At 34.2% G+C, this 19919-nt stretch overlaps 1 protein-coding gene across 4 annotated transcripts in view; it reads left to right on the forward strand.

The window, feature by feature from the left end:
* LOC132550042 (membrane-associated protein Hem-like) overlaps positions 1–19919 on the forward strand; it is a 42581-nt gene that overhangs the window by 17247 nt on the left and 5415 nt on the right. Inside the window, exons 25-33 of one of the 4 annotated variants that reach the window (XM_060214038.1) lie at positions 300–397; positions 526–619; positions 4048–4065; positions 6548–6568; positions 11187–11269; positions 11581–11661; positions 15182–15202; positions 18620–18704; positions 18982–19023. In XM_060214038.1, the coding sequence (XP_060070021.1) occupies positions 300–397; positions 526–619; positions 4048–4065; positions 6548–6568; positions 11187–11269; positions 11581–11661; positions 15182–15202; positions 18620–18704; positions 18982–19023 (543 nt within the window). The remainder of the gene's footprint in view (positions 1–299; positions 398–525; positions 620–4047; positions 4066–6547; positions 6569–11186; positions 11270–11580; positions 11662–15181; positions 15203–18619; positions 18705–18981; positions 19024–19919) is intronic. The other 3 variants (XM_060214041.1, XM_060214040.1, XM_060214039.1) reach the window with 3 other exon arrangements.

Raw genomic sequence — 19919 nt, forward strand, 5'->3', positions numbered from 1 at the left:
TTGATTCAGAGCCAGAGAATGTCCAAAACTTTACCTTGGTAAAGGTCATTTTATCAAATGTCAGACTCTAGAATCTTGTGAGAAAGTATAGAACCAAAGAGGCCTATAATTAATCAAATTGAAGTGTGTAAGTCCATTCTGTATGTTAAGTGATTTTAAGAATATCTGTTGGGATGGAAAAAGAAAGAGGGGAACCAGTAGTGAAGGTAAAGTTTCCAGGGGATACATAGTGACTTGCCTGTGAATGAAACTTAATGAATAACTTATAAATGATTCATTGTAATTCCTATTTGTTGCAGAGTTGCGGGCCTTAGCGGAGCTCATTGGTCCTTATGGCATGCGATATCTGGGTGAGAGGCTCATGGGACATGTTGCCAGTCAGGTGGACGAGTTAAAGGTAAATATGTATATGATTAATGATATTTACTGAATGTCTAATAAATTCAGCTTCATGTCTAAAATTTAACCATAAAATCATTTGCGTGTAAATAAAGAAGGTGACATTAATCTGGTTTTATTCTGCAGAAACTGGTAGTGCAGAATCGTGAGACGCTGATACAGCTAAGGACCAGTTTTGACAAACCAGAAGTGATGAGGGAACTTACCAAAAAACTAAATAGTGAGTTTGATATTCGTAGTTTGAATCTTTTTAACCTTTCATTTAATTGGTTACTTAATCTATCCCCTTTGTAAAATATATCTTTTCACTGGTTATTTTATTGTACCTTGATGAGCCATAATATGAAAAGGTTCCATGAAACACAGGCTTCAATAGCTCATGTAACAGCAAGTTTGATATCAGTAATGACGTAACCCGAGTTCTGATTGGGCCTCTTCGCGCTATTTTGACACATGTTACAATATGTACAATTTGACAATGAATATTTTTTACTTATATTATAATGACATCATGTTTACAGGTCTACCAGTAATTTTGAAATGCTTACCTACATTGAAGATATAAATTTGTTTTCTTAGTCTGGTAGATATGTATTAGGATTTATTAAAAGAAGAGATATCTGTGTTGATGCTAAAACATTTACATAGAAGCATTTGCTTGTACATTCTGATGTCAAAATATTCTACCTTTTCCTAAAATCTCTCTGAACAGTCGGTGGTAAGTCTGAAAAGGAATTTTGATTTACATGAGTGTTGAACTAGATGGTTGTCATGGATACAGATTCCTTCCTGCTCTATATTTGTGTATTCAGTGTAGTCTCAGTGTTTGTGTAGTATGTCACAGATTTTTAGGTAGAGATAACTTACAATCTCGCCTAATACTATCACACTTAACATATATAAAAGATAAAGATAACTTATTTCCTATCTATTTAGCACTCAAAGATTTCTTTTGAGAGACAACATGCATACTGAACTTATAAACCACCACACACTCCCCATATATCATGTAGTACATCACAGGTTTCTGGGTATAGATGGTCAACCTTAAACCACCACACTCCTCATATATCATGTAGTACATCACAGATTTCTGGGTATAGATGGTCAACCTTAAACCACCACACTCCCCACATATCGTGTAGTACATCACAGGTTTCTGGGTATAGATGGTCAACCTTAAACCACCACACTCCCCACATATTGTGTAGTACATCACAGGTTTCTGGGTATAGATGGTCAACCTTAAACCACCACACTCTCCACATATCGTGTAGTACATCACAGGTTTCTGGGTATAGATGGTCAACCTTAAACCACCACACTCCCCATATATCGTGTAGTACATCACAGGTTTCTGGGTATAGATGGTCAACCTTAAACCACCACACTCCCCATATATCATGTAGTACATCACAGGTGTCCGGGAATATATGGTCAACCTAATACCACCATACTCCCCATATATCATGTAGTACATCACAGGTTTCCGGGAATTGATGGTCAACCTTAAACCGCCACACTCCCCATATATCGTGTAGTACATCACAGGTTTCCGGGAATTGATGGTCAACCTTAAACCACCACACTCCCCATATATCGTGTAGTACATCACAGATTTCTGGGTATAGATGGTCAACCTTAAACCACCACACTCCCCATATATCATGTAGTACATCACAGGTTTCCGGGAATATATGGTCAACCTAATACCACCATACTCCCCATATATCGTGTAGTACATCACAGGTTTCCGGGAATTGATGGTCAACCTTAAACCGCCACACTCCCATATATCGTGTAATACATCACAGGTGTCTAGGTAGAGATGGTCAACCTTAAACCACCACACTCCCCATATATCGTGTAGTACATCACAGGTTTCCGGGAATTGATGGTCAACCTTAAACCGCCACACTCACCATATATCGTGTAGTACATCACAGGTGTCTGGGTAGAGATGGTCAACCTTAAACCGCCACACTCCCCATATATCGTGTAGTACATCACAGGTGTCTGGGTAGAGATGGTAACACTTATCACCTGTCATGTGTTCATGCAGATTTTTTTTGGTAAAAAATTACAATCATTATTCATCTTCTCACATTTCACACTTCAATTCATTTTTTCACAGAAAAAAATTAGATTAAGAAACAGTTAACACTGTCCTAAGAAATGTGAGGAATGATTTATTGTGTGTGATAATGATATTTACTCTGATTGTTGAATGGATGTTGTATAATGGTGATACAGTTTATTTGACAGTTTTATTGTTTGTCTATTTTACAATTATTTCTGTGCTCCAAACCAGTTTTAATTTTTTTATCTTAAAAAACTTGGAAACTTAATGTGTGATGTTTTGAATGTATGTTAATTATTGATATTTTTTCTATGTACACTTTTAATTCTATATATATTCATTTGTTTTTTACAAAATTTTCAAACTAATTTCATTTGTCAACAATATTCTATTCTATTGTATTAATATCCAAAGAAGTGAGCATTAGATAAACTCATTCAATACATTATCCCATGGATATTGCATTATCAAAATTGAACAAAAATTTGGTTAAATCTGAATCTGTTTAAAAAATCTATGGTATTTATTTTTCACTTCATTTTTTTGACAAACATGTATAAGTAGTATAGACAAGTCAATTTCTGCAATTACAACAGTAGATAAAAAAACAACCATAATAATTGAAATAAAGATAGCTCATCTGTAGTATTCAGATAAGTTCTTCGCAGTGTGATTTATCTAAGACTTTGTGATTGATTAGCTAAACCAAATTACCCAAAGAAGGATCCATTTAGCCCGGGGCTGTGGCTCAGTAAAAAGTTAAAGATGTATCGTAAGTGTGATAAGTTAGACTAAAATAGGGACTTTTAGTATACAGCTTGGGTCTGTCCAGTTTCCCATCCTCCCCATGCAGCTTTAGTCTAAGGTAGAGGGTACCACTTTATCCATTCCAGTCACATGCAGGAATATTTCTCCAAATTGTAACAGTTAGAGTTACTTCCCTTGGGAAACCTGGACGATAACTTTGATAAAGGATTCACAAAGAATATTGGTACATAGAGTTTTCGGTTTTTTCATTCATCTTTTGTTCTCATTCATTTCTTCTTACAAATACATGTATTGAAATTTTGATCATCCCTGAGCTGCTATTTGATAAACTGATTACAATATATGTGTGAATATAAATGCATCTCTCCTGATTAGAAATTGATTATACTTTTTCCTATATGTCCATGGTATTAGATGTTAAAAGGACAGACTTGGGACACATATAGTCACTCAGATAGTGTATGATCATGTTATACTCCTCACAGGGGGTTTATAGTAATTACTCTGTCTCTGTATATCACTACATGCATGTAGGCATCAGTACCAAAAAGCTTTTATACAAGATATCTAATACCCCTAGAAGGCTGGTTCATATTCATGCATATCATTATAATATGTACACTTGATCACATGTATCTGAATCTTTTACAAAAGATTTGACTGGTTAGAGGGTATTTATCTTGTCTTTTCTACTGAGAATTATTGGCTAAGTATTTGTAAGGTATTTCAGTGTTGCGGATGTGTATTCTGATTTACTACTGCTATTCCGTACTAACGGTAGTTTCATTCCACTTACGTAGAGCCCAAGACAGCTGCAAGTAAGCTTTTTAGTTGATTATTAATCAGCATATTACCTAGAGATTTGGGTTTCCATCTGAATGTTTCCATGATTTCCTTTTTGCATTAGATACATAGCTTTGTTGTTACTATGACAACCAAGGGTGATGCAGATTATATATATCATATTGCAGTGCCTGAATAATTTGATAAGGAAAACAAGAATCAAGGTTTACAGTACAAATCAACAGACCTGTATGATATACAGGTTTGTATAACTGGTGTTCACTACAGACTGTTGTACACTCTAACAGATATTACAAGATCTGATTACTTATCTATGTGAACAGTGTATTACATGACTATATTTAGAAAGAAAAAAGGATGTCTGCCACATCAATAATTCTTGGAATCAAGCAGGAAACACATCTCAACATAAGTCATTTTAACCCAGATAATTGGAATTATGTAACGAGAGAAAATATGAATTAAGAAAAGATTTACCTTGTGAATTCTTGATTCTTGTTACTAGGGAATTTTTTCATTCTTCATTTTTTTTTATTGATTATTTCCTATTTTTGCATGGTATTTTACTCTATATTGTCAAACGGATAGCTTGCAAGGAAGCTGTTAAAGTCTCCTCTTCGGAATTATCACTTAATCATTTGTCATTACTGCTTACACAATATAACTTATACCAAAACCTGGAAAGATAACCGAATAAGATGTAAGGGAGACTGTTGTAAACCCCTACAAATATTGGTTCTTAATGTGTCCTGATAGAAATACTTTGTGAGATATAAGTTTTCTGACAGAATTCATTTATGAGAAAAAATTGTTTCCCACGATGGAAAAGATTAATGAAATAATGAGATTTATGGAAAAAAGAAATGATAGAACAAACTTTTAACAGCTGTAAGTAATGAATTAACCATCTCCTATTTTGTTTGGCCTGACATTACAAATAGTTTGCCAAACATTTAATTAACTTGCATAGTTCTAAAATTTCTTAAATCATCTAAAAAAATATTGTTTAAACTGATGACATGTAGAATGGTTATTTAATATGAAGGAGATGTTAATTATGATACCATGTGAGGATTTAAAGATTTTGGTTTTCGGAATGCTGATGCATGTTTACTTACACTGGATGGAACTGATGTTGATCTTTCTCTGCTTTAACAGTCCGTCATCAGATCTGATACGATGACATTTTATCAGAATTGGAATGCTGGGATGACGTTATTTAAAATCTGTCACAGAAAATGATTTTTCTTTATTTGCATTTTAGAGTTTTATTTTGCAGCCCAATATTACAGTTTGTAGTAATTCTGAGTGAAGTGTATTTATGAAAATCTTTTAAAATGCTACCAGTCTAAACTGAACATAAAACAGTCTGAACCCTGGGTATGACCTATTCAAATCTGTTACCTGTAACTGAGCTAAATCGGTTTTCTCAGTCTCGGACTAAGATTCTTTAACATCCTAACCTCAGGTAATGCCTCAGTTAGAATTATGTTACAGGATCTTAGCCCTCAACTGAGATACCCCGATCTTGCTCAGTTACTGTAATAGATTTTTTTTCTCGCACCTACTACTCTGAAAATTATTCAATATTTCATCAGAGTTCGACGTATCCTGTTGGAGCTTAAAACTACCCACACAGCCTCGTCATTTTTAAACAACATATGGATAGTGCTGTGTAAACAACGTAGGTTGCACTTACAAAAATACAACACATTTTACAGTGAATATCTTATTTAATCTATATCAGGAATCTTAACAAAATAAAAAAATACATAAAACAGATCATATAAAGCAGATAGTAAATTTTTGGTGCCAGCTATGCCTACACAGATGAATTCACGGATCCGTAAAAAAAATCCATGAAAAACACACATGTGTACTAGACAGATCAGGCAAGATAGAAAAATTTAGGATGGGGTATTACATAGGATATACCTGTCTTAGGTGCGAGAAAAACCTTTATATAATGTCCTTGGTTCTTTGGCTACCAACTTACCATCAACCTATTTAAAAGTCCTTTTTACCTGTTTTGTACTAGTATTTGATATATAACCAATTCTTTTCTTACAACCATACTTTTATTATAAAGATATTTTAAAGCAGTCACAGCTGTTCTGTCAGTTGATTAGGTTTACTAAACATACTTGTTATAAACAGCTTATTCTATGTCAATTCAGTTTGGACAGGTAGTGTAACACTAATGAATATAATGTATTACCATTATTAAGGTCAACGTCAATAGATGGTTACATTGTAACCTATCAACTCAACTCTGATGTGTATTCCTGTTGTTTTACAATGATATTGTCATAAATTAAACATTTAAAGCATCATGTGAAATTTTACATATATTTCGTGGATGACTTCTGTGATAAATTAAGACCCTTTAATTATACCTGCATGCATTAAGATAACTTTTACTGTAAATGAAACAGAAGCCATTTTACTACTCTGGAATTTCAAACAGTTCTCATCTATCATACCAATTTCTTTTAGATTCAAAACAAACTGCTACAGGTAAGTTTATGAAAATAAACAAAATCTGCATCTTTGGAATGCTTGTCACGGATATGCTGCCCTAGTTATGTAGATTCTGCTGTTGGTTGAATGTTGTATAAACCTGGTATTCTATCTGGTAGCCATGGAAACTGGCTTTATACAAGTAGCTTCCTGTGTCTGGTTTTAACCTGATGGCCATGGATGCTATGTGTGTATGATATATATTCACATGTGTAGCTTTCAACACCTAGTAACTGTATCAAAGCTGGTTACCTTAGATACTTGTGTGGAACCAGACCTATTGGTGATGGAAGTGGGATTTACTTATGTATGTGAGAAATAGCAGCTTACACTTGGTGCCACACATGTAGCTGGTTACCATGGAAACTGACATAATATAATTATGAATATATCATTATATTTATAAATATACCAGGTAAACATCTTACTCTTGATACTAGTCAGCTCTGGTCACAATAGAAACTCACAGTATATAGGTACAACTTCTTACTCATGGTATTACAACAGGTTACTATGGAAACTTATTGAAAAGTTCAACTTTTCACTCATAGTATTACAGCTTGTTACTATGAAAACACACAATAGAAAGTACAGCTTCATACCCATAGTATTACAGCTGGTTACTATGGTAACTCTCAATCTAAAGCACAGTTTCATATTCATAGTATTACAGCTGGTTACTATGGTAACTCACAGTATAAAGTACAGCTTTCTACTTATAGTATTACAGCTGGTTACCATGGAAACTCACAGTATAAAGTACAGCTTTCTACTTATAGTATTACAGCTGGTTACCATGGAAACTCACAGTATGAAGTACAGCTTTGTACTCATAGTATTACTGTTGGTTACTATGGAAACTCTTTGTGTATCATTTAATTACATCCTCTGATGTGTGGTACATTTTATAACTGGATAACATTGTAATTTTCTGTCTTTTTTTAAATACAGGATGTGTTGCCATGGTATCACCCTGTTGGCATGGTACCATGTCTATACTATAACATGTGATTTAGGAAAAGAGGTTGGGTTAGGGCTTTGTGGTACTGTAGCCAGGCATTTAGTGGCCATTTATCTGTGGATTGGTGTGGGATTGTCATATGACCTAGGCATGGCATGGATGTAGAACCCCAAAACATCTGTCCGTTTGGTTTGTACATGGTTGACAAGAACATGCATTTGTTTTGTTTCTTTTTTCTTTGTGATATTTTACAACACCTTTTATAAATGCATCCTAGAATTCATAGGCGACTGTAAGGATGTGTGGTTTCTGACCATTTCTACACTCAAACCCATTTATTTTTAACTCCAATATATCTAAATATTGCATTTTTTTTTTTTTTTTAAATATACATCTCTGTATATATACACTTGAAAAAATCAAATCAACACAGAAATACGCTAATGTTTTCAGGTCTAGATATGTATTGATTTATTTAAATACCACTTTAACTAAAGGTAAATTCTGACCACAAGTAATGATAAGCCATCAGATCACTTACTTAGAAAGCTGCCATGGTCAACCTTCCAAGCATTTGTCATGTGGATTGTATCCACAAATTGTGAGATTAATATATGACCAGTATTTACAACAAAAAGCACAGATGTAATGAAGTGGTGGTCCAAAAATATGGATAATACAGGTAAAACATCAGACAAAAGTTTATGGATAATACAGGTAAAACATCAGACAAAAGTTTATGGATAATACAGGTAAAACATCAGACAAAATTTTATGGATAATACAGGTAAAACACCAGACAAAAGTTTATGGATAATACAGGTAAAACACCAGACAAAAGTTTATGGATAATACAGGTAAAACATCAGACAAAAGTTTATGGATAATACAGGTAAAACATCAGACAAAAGTTTATATGGATAATACAGGTAAAACATCAGACAAAATTTTATGGATAATACAGGTAAAACATCAGACAAAAGTTTATGGATAATACAGGTAAAACATCAGACAAAAGTTTATATGGATAATACAGGTAAAACATCAGACAAAAGTTTATGGATAATACAGGTAAAACATCAGACAAAAGTTTATGGATAATACAGGTAAAACATCAGACAAAAGTTTATGGATAATACAGGTAAAACATCAGACAAAAGTTTATGGATAATACAGGTAAAACATCAGACAAAAGTTTATATGGACAAGAACACCATTACACTGGTTTTATTGTCTAGTTTACTGTATGTTTTATAGTAAAATTGTTTGAAAAAAAAACACGACAAGATTACATTGATCATCAGGTATTTTAAATTACAGATACAATCGATAAGGGTATGTGATATTACAATGTTTTACAAGTTCTTGTGACTGTAATGGTTACATTCCTTATTGAAAATGAAATGCGTGTGATTTTTCTCTACCATGACTAAAACTGTTTATCTGATGAAAGTACATCATGATTATATATTACTACATCAGATTTATTTCTTTAAAGTCGTTCACTTGTAGGTTGACATGTAGTAGTATGGATATGCCTAAGCACATCATCTATTGAAATTTATCATTGTTACACTCCAGTGATTCGTGAACCAGATCATTAAATTAAAGTATTTTGATATTCTTTGAGGATTTCGATATAATGGAATTGAGACTGTATATTGATTAAAAATTGTCCGTTCTTAGAATATCAGTATGTTCTTGAAACACAATTCATATGAGTATTATGCATGTGTGACCAGAATCCTGCACATTGAAATTTTGGCTTGACATTCTCTGCTTGTAGAGATTCTGGTTTACAAATACAGTTCTTCTACTTATTATCTAAAGCCTCAACTTAAGAGTTAACAGCTGTTGTAATTCAGTCTGTAAAGCTAGTGCAGGGGTTCTCCGTCTGCAATGCTAAGGCTGTGTTATGGTCACTTTGTCTGCACATCTTGCACGGAGACCTTAGGTCACTCCCTGTGCAAGCTTGGTGAGTCCACTTTAAACAGCTTGCTAATCTGTTACTGAGAGTTTGGCTCTAGTGCTAGCCTGAGTTTGCCAACATTTTGATGATGATATTCAGTTCAGTTCATCAAACACTGCAGTGTGTATTGTACTGCTTCATTCAACTACTTTGTGACATATTTGAGATTAAGTTTCAAACTATTCTAATCTATATCGCCTTACATCTATTTATTAACATCTGCACTCTTAAGTGTATCTTAATTAGCATGTTCATCTAAAATAGATAAAACTTTGAATCATTTTTGATTATCTATAAGTCAGACTCTGGGACCCAGCAATTGTGGAGATTCATGACTAGGTTTCACCCCACCAACTTAAAACCCTTTACTGTACACATGTATTCCTGTCAAAAGTTTTCAAGTCAGTTGAAGGTCAAGGTCATTGTAACACGGTCTTGTGCTCTGACATTAGATGGTGACAGAATGGCCTTGTTTTGTCATTCCTGTCTACAGTGTCTTATATAATTTCATGAAACTTTAAACATTTATTTCTGATATGTATCTCACCATGACAGGCACTGCCTGTGTTCAGTGTCAAACAAGTCCGTATCAGGTATTAGACGAAGAGTTAAGTCAGAAAGCAATGTGTCATACATGGGTTTTAGAATATTTGTTATAATCATTGACTTATAACTATTATTATTACATTCTTAACGGCCCGTCAACACATAAAAGGTCATTAGGGCCCCTTATAACTATAATATATACCTTGCTTGTATTAGACTTTATCATCGCCATTAGACAGCCAACTGCGTCACTGAGATAGTCTGACTTGACTGGTGTCTGTTTGCAAGTGCATGTATTGTGATGTCACTTCCTGTTCTACTTGTAACCAATGAAACCTCAGCAAAATCATAGATTTGTCATTTCAGCTTTGTGTAGTTACGAAGAGAATTCAGTCTGAAAAAGGATTGATATCCACAGTAAAATTATGGTTTTATCTATTGAAACATGCTTTGTGTATTAAGGTAAAAGATAAACTTGTTTTCTGAGTGTCCACAATTTCTTTTTTTCTTTCTTGGTGGGAGGGGTTGGGTTGGGTTGAAAGAATATTTTATTTCATAGGAATGAAGAATTTATAGATAATGTAATTTATCAATGAAAACAAGCATGCTATGATTCATCAACAGTATTTTTTTTGTTTTTCCGTGGCATGTCTTAAGTGACTTGGTTTATGTCAATATTTCCCCCAAGAGTTACACCAGTATAAATAAAATATTTGTGTTTCAGCATGATAACCACTAAATGTGATGTATACAAGGACATATGTATTTAACATTTTACAATGGATGATACATAGAAGTATAGATGATTAAAGCTTAACCTGTACTTATCAGGAATGTGTCTTATTTATTTTATTCGAGAGAATCATAAGACATTTGTAGATAATTTCCTGATAAATTAACTTTGAATCAGTCAAAAAAGTAGTTTTTGAATCATTAAGGTCTATCTCTGTATGCTGAAATGTTTTTACCAAACTGAATATCAATATTTGATATTTGAAACTCTTTTCTGGATGGTTTGTATGTCAACACTTATTTTTTATACTTTTTTTTTATCTATTTTCTTAATTATTTCACAGTATACAATATTTATTTTAACAAGCATTATTTGTGTATACAAGAGTTATGTGCCTTGGTTACAGATGCTGACAGTGTACTGATGAGAATGACTATGATAGGAGTGCTCCTGTCATTCCGCTCTCTTGCCCAGGAGGCTCTGCAAGATGTACGTAAATTGTCACAAGTTCACAAGGAAGGCATGAAGTCTTAATTATTTTTGATTGGCCTGCCATCATCAGGTGGTGTTCTCTTTAAATTACCTTTTCTCCTTCCTAAGCTATTATTTTTATTATCAATATTTTTTTTTTTTTCTAACTTTTCTTTTTCATAAGAAAATTATTTGATATGATTAGGTTTCTCCTTTTAACAAAATGATGCACACAGGTTTTGATTTGATTGGGTACTCAGTTTAAAGACATTAGTTCCTTGGTGTATGATATGACTAACATTCTCTGTATGTACTATGTCCTTGTGCAGGTGTTGGATGACCGTATTCCTTTCCTTATGGCTTCTGTCAAGGACCTACAACATTTTGTCCCTAACACTAAAGACTCTAAGGTAAGCAATCATTATATGTTACCTTGATTACATGTTATTAAAATACACAAATAAAAATGATCTAAGAATATTACTGAACAGTGGCATTCATCTTAATGACGTTTTTACTGAGATCAAATAGGTGTGACTTTCATAAAACAGTTTAAGAGTATGTATTACATTATGTATGGGGGGTGTGACCAGCCAGAGGAGAACATGTAACAGATTAGAACTCTGTAAAAACATGTGTTAACAATGTAGACACAAAACACTGCTATTAAGTCTAATGATATATATAAATATAGCAAGTTTAATCCTAGTACAGTAGTTAATTGGGTTTAGTTTTAAGATTGTAACAAAATCAGTGCAACAGTAATTGGTTTTAACCTGTTGATCATTATAACTCTTGTTTGCATAGAGATACTGGTACATATGTGCTACATGTTTATAGATTTGCCAGTTGACAAGGATCATTAGAACTCTTGTTAGTATAGAGAAACTACATGTGTATAGGTTTGCCTGTTGACCAGGATCATTAGAACTCTTGTTTAGTATAGAGAAACTACATGTGTATAGGTTTGCCTGTTGATCAGGATCTTTAGAACTCTTGTTTGGTATAAAGATACTGGTATTACATGTTTATAGATTTGCCTGTTGACAAGGATCATTAGAACTCTTGTGCGGTATAGAGATACTGGTATTACATGTTTATAGATTTGCCTGTTGACAAGGATCGTTTGAACTCTTGTTTGGTATAGAGATACATGTGTATAGATTTGCCTGTTGACAAGGATCATTAGAACTCTTGTTTGGTATAGAGATACTGGTATTACATGTTTATAGATTTGCCAATTGACAAGGATCATTTGAGATAATACATGTTTATAGATTTACCAGTTGGGATTATATTGGACTGATTTATGGAGGGGGATGAAGTTAAATAAGAAAAAATTATTGTGTGTTTTTCAAAATGTCAATCTTAGAAGTAAACCTTCTGTAAGAGTTTCTGAAAGATTTGATACATACTGAACTAGTCTACACTGCAAAGAGGTAATAACATTGTTTTAGATTTTGGTATTGTTGTCCACACAGATTAGTGCATTACATAACTATGTAAGTGACTACAGTATACTTCTATATCTACGTGTGTATACTAGTATATCAATGATTGTATATAATTCACTTCCGTTAAAATACAGACCATGTAAAAGTTGGAATATGATCTGATATATTAACCCAGCACACGAAAAAAAGCATGCTGTGTGATTTAGTAGGTACTTTTTGAATTTTTCAAGAAATGTTTATTTTAGTAAATATTTTTCTTGTCTCTGCTGAGAGAGGTCATACATTCAGACAGACATATATGTAGAATTATTGTTAGAACTTATACCAAGATCTGTGAGGGATATAAATGTGTCAAAATATCCAACTTAAGATTGTTTTGCAGGCACCCATTATAATTCTGTGTCATATTGTGACCTTTTGACCTTGTTAATTAGCATGTCCATGTACTGATTTTCTAGGTCAAATGTCAGATAGTTAGGATTAAAATAAGGTTTGACATTTCTTATATTGGTAGTGTTGTATATCATGACTATGTAGGAAGTGTTGTACATCATGGCTATGAAGGAAGTGTTGTACATCATGGCTATGTAGGGTGTGTTGTACATCATGGCTATGTAGGAAGTGTTGTACATCATGGCTATGTCGGATGTGTTGTACATCATGGCTATGGAGGAAGTGTTGTACATCATGGCTATGTAGGGTGTGTTGTACATCATGGCTATGTAAGTAGTGTTGTACATCATGGCTATGTAGGGTGTGTTGTACATCATGGCTATGTAGGAAGTGTTGTACGTCATGGCTATGTAGGAAGTGTTGTACATCATGGCTATGTAGGGTGTGTTGTACGTCATGGCCATGTAGGAAATGTTGTACATCATGGCTATGTAGGGTGTGTTGTACATCATGGCTATGTAGGAAGTGCTGTACATCATGGCTATGTAGGGTGTGTTGTACATCATGGCTATGTAGGAAGTGTTGTACATCATGGCTATGTAGGAAGTGTTGTACATCATGGCTATGTAGGGTGTGTTGTACATCATGGCAATGTAGGAAGTGTTGTACATCATGGCTATGTAGGAAGTGTTGTACATCATGGCTATGTAGGGTGTGTTGTACGTCATGGCCATGTAGGAAGTGTTGTACGTCATGGCTATGTAGGAAGTGTTGTACATCATGGCTATGTAGGGTGTGTTGTACATCATGGCTATGTAGAGTGTGTTGTACATCCTGGCTATGTAGGAAGTGTTGTACATCATGGCTATGTAGGAAGTGTTGTACATCATGGCTATGTAGGATGTGTTGTACATCATAGCTATGTAGGGTGTGTTGTACATCATGGCTATGTAGGAAGTGTTGTACATCATGGCTATGTAGGAAATGTTGTACATCATGGCTATGTAGGTTGTGTTGTACATCATGGCTATATAGGAAGTGTTGTACATCATGGCTATATAGGAAGTGTTGTACATCATGGCTATGTAGGAAGTGTTGTACATCATGGCTACTTTATCATTGTATAATGGACAACGTCGAAAGTCACTATGATCTGTGTAATTCACTGGTATCTCACAGCTTATTTTATGTTCACTATGATGTTAATTTCACATACTTTGAGAAATCAAGAATGACATCCCTCAGCTGTTGTATTTGTTTCTAGGTATATATGATTTGATTTGAAAGTTTTGTGTTATCAGCACATAGGGTACACCATAAAATATTAGTTGTCTTAAAGACTTAAATAGAGCGATAATGTCAGAAGTCATTTGTATGGAAGTGTTATCCAGGATTTGAGCTATTTTCAATTTCTAGTTTGATCTGTTGAACTAGGGTTGTTTATGAGATAAAGACATAGTACTTTCATTTTGTTACAAGTTTCGACACAGACTTCAAATTTTACAGAACCAGCCTGTCTTATGCTTTTATTTGTTCATCATTAGATATAAACACAGAAGACAAATTAATCTGCATTTGTCACTTGTAATCTGAAACGGATTGAAACTCATGTTGAAGTTTATGGTAATTTTATTAATGTTAATTTGTATCTAGCCAAAACATTTAAAATTTCCCATTCAACCTTTATTTAAGTAGTGGGCAAGTTTCACTAAAATGTCAGTGTATTATTTAATCTAAAAAAATAAGACTTTCCAGAACAAACCTGTTTCAATACTTTTTTACATCAATGATGTTGTTCAGATTACAACTGATACGGAACAAAGGTCATAGTAGACAATAAGGTTAAGGTCAGTTATAGAAACAGAAGGTTTATAGATAATGACTGCATGATACCTCTCGTTCACAACAATGGTTAGATATAGATACATGTTTTGTGACAAGGTGTGGACTACCGAAATAGACATGCTGCTCTACAATACCATAATTACTCTGTAGATAATTGAGATAATAGACACTGGCATGTGTATATCTACTATTTCTACAACACTGCTACATTTATATCTATTTTTCCTCCATGTGACAGTATTCTTCCATGAAACAGCAGGTTTGTCCTCCATATTGTCGCCACTTTCTGGTGTCACATCTCCCACATATTCTATCCCCTCATTTCTGTCCATTTGGTTAGCAGAATCAAATGATTTGAAATAAAAATATATCAAATGGTTGTTTCAGAATTCAATTTGTTTTATTAAAAACAAAGATATGAAGTGCATTTTCCTTTTGACCCAAATTCAGTTTTTCCTGTGCATTTACTTTTTAAAACAATTATAAAATCAAACAAGGTGAAAAAAAAACCCACCAATGGATGGATGAAAAATATTGTTAACAAAAGACAAATTAGAAACATGTTTAAAAATAAAATAACTTCAATAAAACTATGATGTTGTGGGAGGTGGAAACACCAGGAAGTGAGGTCATGTTGTGTGAATACTGTTGCCTTAATGTTGTTAGTGACTGAGTTATCTGCCTTCCTAGAGCTCTTCAGTTTACAGCCATTGACTCTGACAGTGGACCTTTCATAGCTGCTGCCCTCAATGTTTGTTTCAGAAATAAATTTTGCTGCTTTATTGAGTATTTTTGACAGCTGGCTCCTCCGAATGTTTCATTAGACTGTCCTGATCTGTAATTTAAAACGGTGAATACAAGATCAGTTATATTGAACAAACAAGTGAAGAACACTGTTGTGAATAAAGAATCTCAGTTGTCTTTTCATACGTCATGGCTTTCAAGCAAAACAAGTTTTAGAAAAACAGGCAATCTTCTATCAATAAGACTGTATCCATTAATAACTTATTGCTAATAATTAATGTTTTCTTCATGAATAGGTATTTCTTTGGCAAAGTTCTGTAAATCATCTTTTTTCTTAAACAAATGTGAATTTATTGAAAAGATTTAATACAAAATTTGATTTCGTTTTTGTTGTGAATTTTCCACTTTGGAATTTACAGTTATTTCAAATATGAAATAAATTTCTTTACTTAAATAATTCATTGTAAACTAAATGCTACTGGGGACAATCATCAGAATGTTGTATAGGAAGTACTAGAAAGGCAGCAGAACATCCCTAATTGTGTAACTGAACTTGGTGTTGTTCACTTCTGGATGTCATTTATATGTCTGTTAGAATTAACTAATTAGTGGATTATAATACTAGATCTTAGATCAACTTATACGCATGTTGTTTACCTATATACTATTCAACTTTAGAGTTTCTTTGATTAAAGCATGCCGAGTTGTTCATATGTGTACACATTTTATATTTATTTGTGTTGTTTATATTACAAAAGGTGATTTTCTAAAACCATTTTTCTTTTTATTTCTCCCACTAATTTGCAATTATATATATGCAGTGAGATTGAAATTTTGACACCCGAATTCTTCCAATAACATTTCTACCTCTGTATTTTGTAATGTTATGTAGTGGAGAAGAGTTGCTTAGTACCGGATAATTTATTTCGAAGAGGGGAATCTGGTTGACAACCTGATATTTTATAGAGAAGGGAGAGAGGAGGGGGAGTCTGGTTGACTACCTGATATTTTATAGAGAAGGGGGAAGTCTGGTTGACAACCTGATAATTTATAGAGAAGGGGGGAGTCTGGTTGACTCCCTGATATTTTATAGAGAAGGGAGAGAGGAGGGGGAGTCTGGTTGACAACCTGATATTTTATAAATAAGGGGGGAGTCTGGTTGACTACCTGATATTTTATAGGGAATGGGGGAATCTGGTTGACAACCTGATATCTTATGGAGAAGGGGGGAGTCTGGTTGACAACCTGATAATTTATAGAGATGTGGGGAGTCTGGTTGACTTGACTACCTAATATTTTATAGTGAAGGAGGGAATCTGGTTGACTACCTGATATTTTATAGAGAAGGGGGGAGTCTGGTTGACAACCTGATAATTTATAGAGAAGGGGGAAGTCTGGTTGACAACCTGATATTTTATAGAGAAGGGAGAGAGGAGGGGAAGTCTGGTTGACAACCTGATATTTTATAGAGAAGGGAGAGAGGAGGGGGAGTCTGGTTGACTACCTGATATTTTATAGGGAATGGGGGAATCTGGTTGACAACCTGATATTTTATGGAGAAGGGGGGAGTCTGGTTGACAACCTGATATTTATAGAGAAGGGGGAAGTCTGGTTGACAACCTGATATTTTATAGAGAAGGGAGAGAGGAGGGGAAGTCTGGTTGACTACCTGATATTTTATAGGGAAGGGGAATCTGGTTGACAACCTGATATTTTATGGAGAAGGGGGGAGTCTGGGAGAGAGAGAAGGGGGGAGTCTGGTTGACAACCTGATATTTATAGAGAAGGGGGAAGTCTGGTTGACAACCTGATATTTTATAGAGAAGGGAGAGAGGAGGGGGAGTCTGGTTGACAACCTGATATTTTATAGAGAAGGGAGAGAGGAGGGGAAGTCTGGTTGACAACCTGATATTTTATAAAGAAGGGGGGAGTCTGGTTGACAACCTGATAATTTATAGAGAAGGGGGAAGTCTGGTTGACTACCTGATATTTTATAGAGAATGTGAATATTTTGGGGGAGGGGATATAGGAATAAGTGTTATCATGTGTTATAGACATTTTTTAGTTTTTATCACCGGTCAATACTGATGTTGTATCATGTAGCACATCATTATGGTAACTTTTTTTTGATAACAAATTATAAGATAATTGTTGTATCTGATTTGATGCTATATAGTGTGTACTGTGTTTACCCTGCACTTAGCCAAGAAAGTCAACACATTTTTCCTAAATGGATATCAGGGGGTGGGCTTATTACAGGACAATGAAACAACATTTGTTGGTAATAATTAAGTGAACACAATAGATATGGTTGGGCTTATTACCAGGTGTGGGCTTGTTGTAGATAGATATGGTAAATTCTGTATAGATGTGTTGACCTGGAGGCAATCTCTCTGTAGTTTCTTATTTACCTTCAGCAGCAAAAACAATCATTCTGCTTATGCTGTTCAAGAAAATCCAATTAACAGAAAGAAAGTATCTTCAAATCAATGACGCGACACAAAAAAGAGTGTTGTATAAATGTTGGAAACTCCAGCATATTTTATCAAAGTTGCTTACTGCTGATTCTGTTGGCAACAGATATTGCGTTTTCTTCCTTTTGCTGTGGTGGTTTCAGGATTTGGAAAGTTTGAATAAACACCAACATTTAATACTTTAAGATGTAATAATTTGATATTGATGAAAATTTTGATTTAAATATGGCAACTTGACACTTTTTGATTGGCAGAAAGTGTATTCATCATGGAGATTTACAAAGGTATGAAACTCACCAAAAGTTAAAACGTATCTCCTGTCGAATATTTTTATTATATTGTATAAAGAATAGATTTTCCTTGATTATTAGTTTGTATCCTTTTGTCATGTCTAGATATTCTGACTCGCTAGCTTGTGAAATTTTATTTAAAGTTTACCTGCACTGTTGGTATTACAGGTAGTAAATGAGATGGCGTCTGCTGGGGGTCTACCCTGTAACGTGGATCCTACTCTTATCAATGCCCTCCGACAGATGAAGTGTGGTATGTATTAACTTCTGTACACAGATGGATTTGGACGTTGATCAAACTTGGTACACCATTGGGACAGTCATCAGTAGAGGAATTCATACTGATTTATAGAGTTCATTAACCTTGGGTTTTTTTTTTTCATCAATAATCATCATCATAAGAGCGTTTGATCTTTAAGATATACATTGCAGTACTGGGTGACATTCTAATGACCCAGATCAGTCTATACAAATCTGAATTATTGAAATATCAAGAGAACATCGTATAAAGTATGTTCTTTCTCTGCTAGAGCAACACAATTTGTCGGATTCCACAGATGACATCTCTGAAGGTAAATCTCTCAGTACATACTGTACTGACAAGCCTGTCAGGCATGGCTGCAGTATGCAGTGCCTTATAAATAGCATGTTTGTACTGATACTATAGAAAGAAAGGCATGGATTCCTCATGTAATCAAACCATGACAAATCTAAAGAGAAAGAACAATGTAACCATACTGTATAGGTAACACATATGAACTCTCTCTAGTAATCTTACCATCACAAGAAACAAGACACCAATTCTCCTTTCATGTTCTCGTATCTGTATTATGTAGTCATACAGACAGGCATGAACTCTTAATTAACTATAATTCCCCGGTATATTCTTTACCAGTAGGTATAAATCATGATTGGCATGAATTTTTATACTGTAATTGTACACAACTTACTGTAAGGAGGCATGAAAACCTTTTATACTATAAAATATTGATGAAAAAGATCTGTATCGAATGTGTGATTGCTTGTAGATGTAAGTGTAGCATGAGGCCATCCCAATGATCCTCAGGTTTGGACATCTCAGTCCATTTTCTTCATTAGGTCAACTTCCTGTTATATTACCTTCAGTGTTACAAATAGGCGAAATCCTGAACAAAAAAGTCTGGAATGAGTTGTCAATGTTGTAAATGGTTACAGAAATTTGTCATGCAATGAAATCTTCTTTGCTTGCAGGCATTTTCTGGTTTTATACAAGTTGATAAATTAGTATTTTGTATCATATGATTAAAGGATGCTAAAATAAACTAGTAAAGTGTAAAAAATATCCTGGATGTTACTTAATGTTTAATGTTGTACAGGTTCACACCAAACCAAATGTGCCATGATATTTAACATCAAAGTTATCACTATTATATACATCTGATGATGGTAGACTGTTCAAATCGCCCTTCGTCCATGGTCTGTCTGCCTG

The sequence above is a fragment of the Ylistrum balloti genome, unplaced genomic scaffold (genome assembly GCF_031769215.1).
Source record: "Ylistrum balloti isolate Yb309-2 unplaced genomic scaffold, AGI_CSIRO_Ybal_v1 Utg370102, whole genome shotgun sequence".
Classification (NCBI taxonomy): Eukaryota; Metazoa; Mollusca; class Bivalvia; order Pectinida; family Pectinidae; genus Ylistrum; species Ylistrum balloti.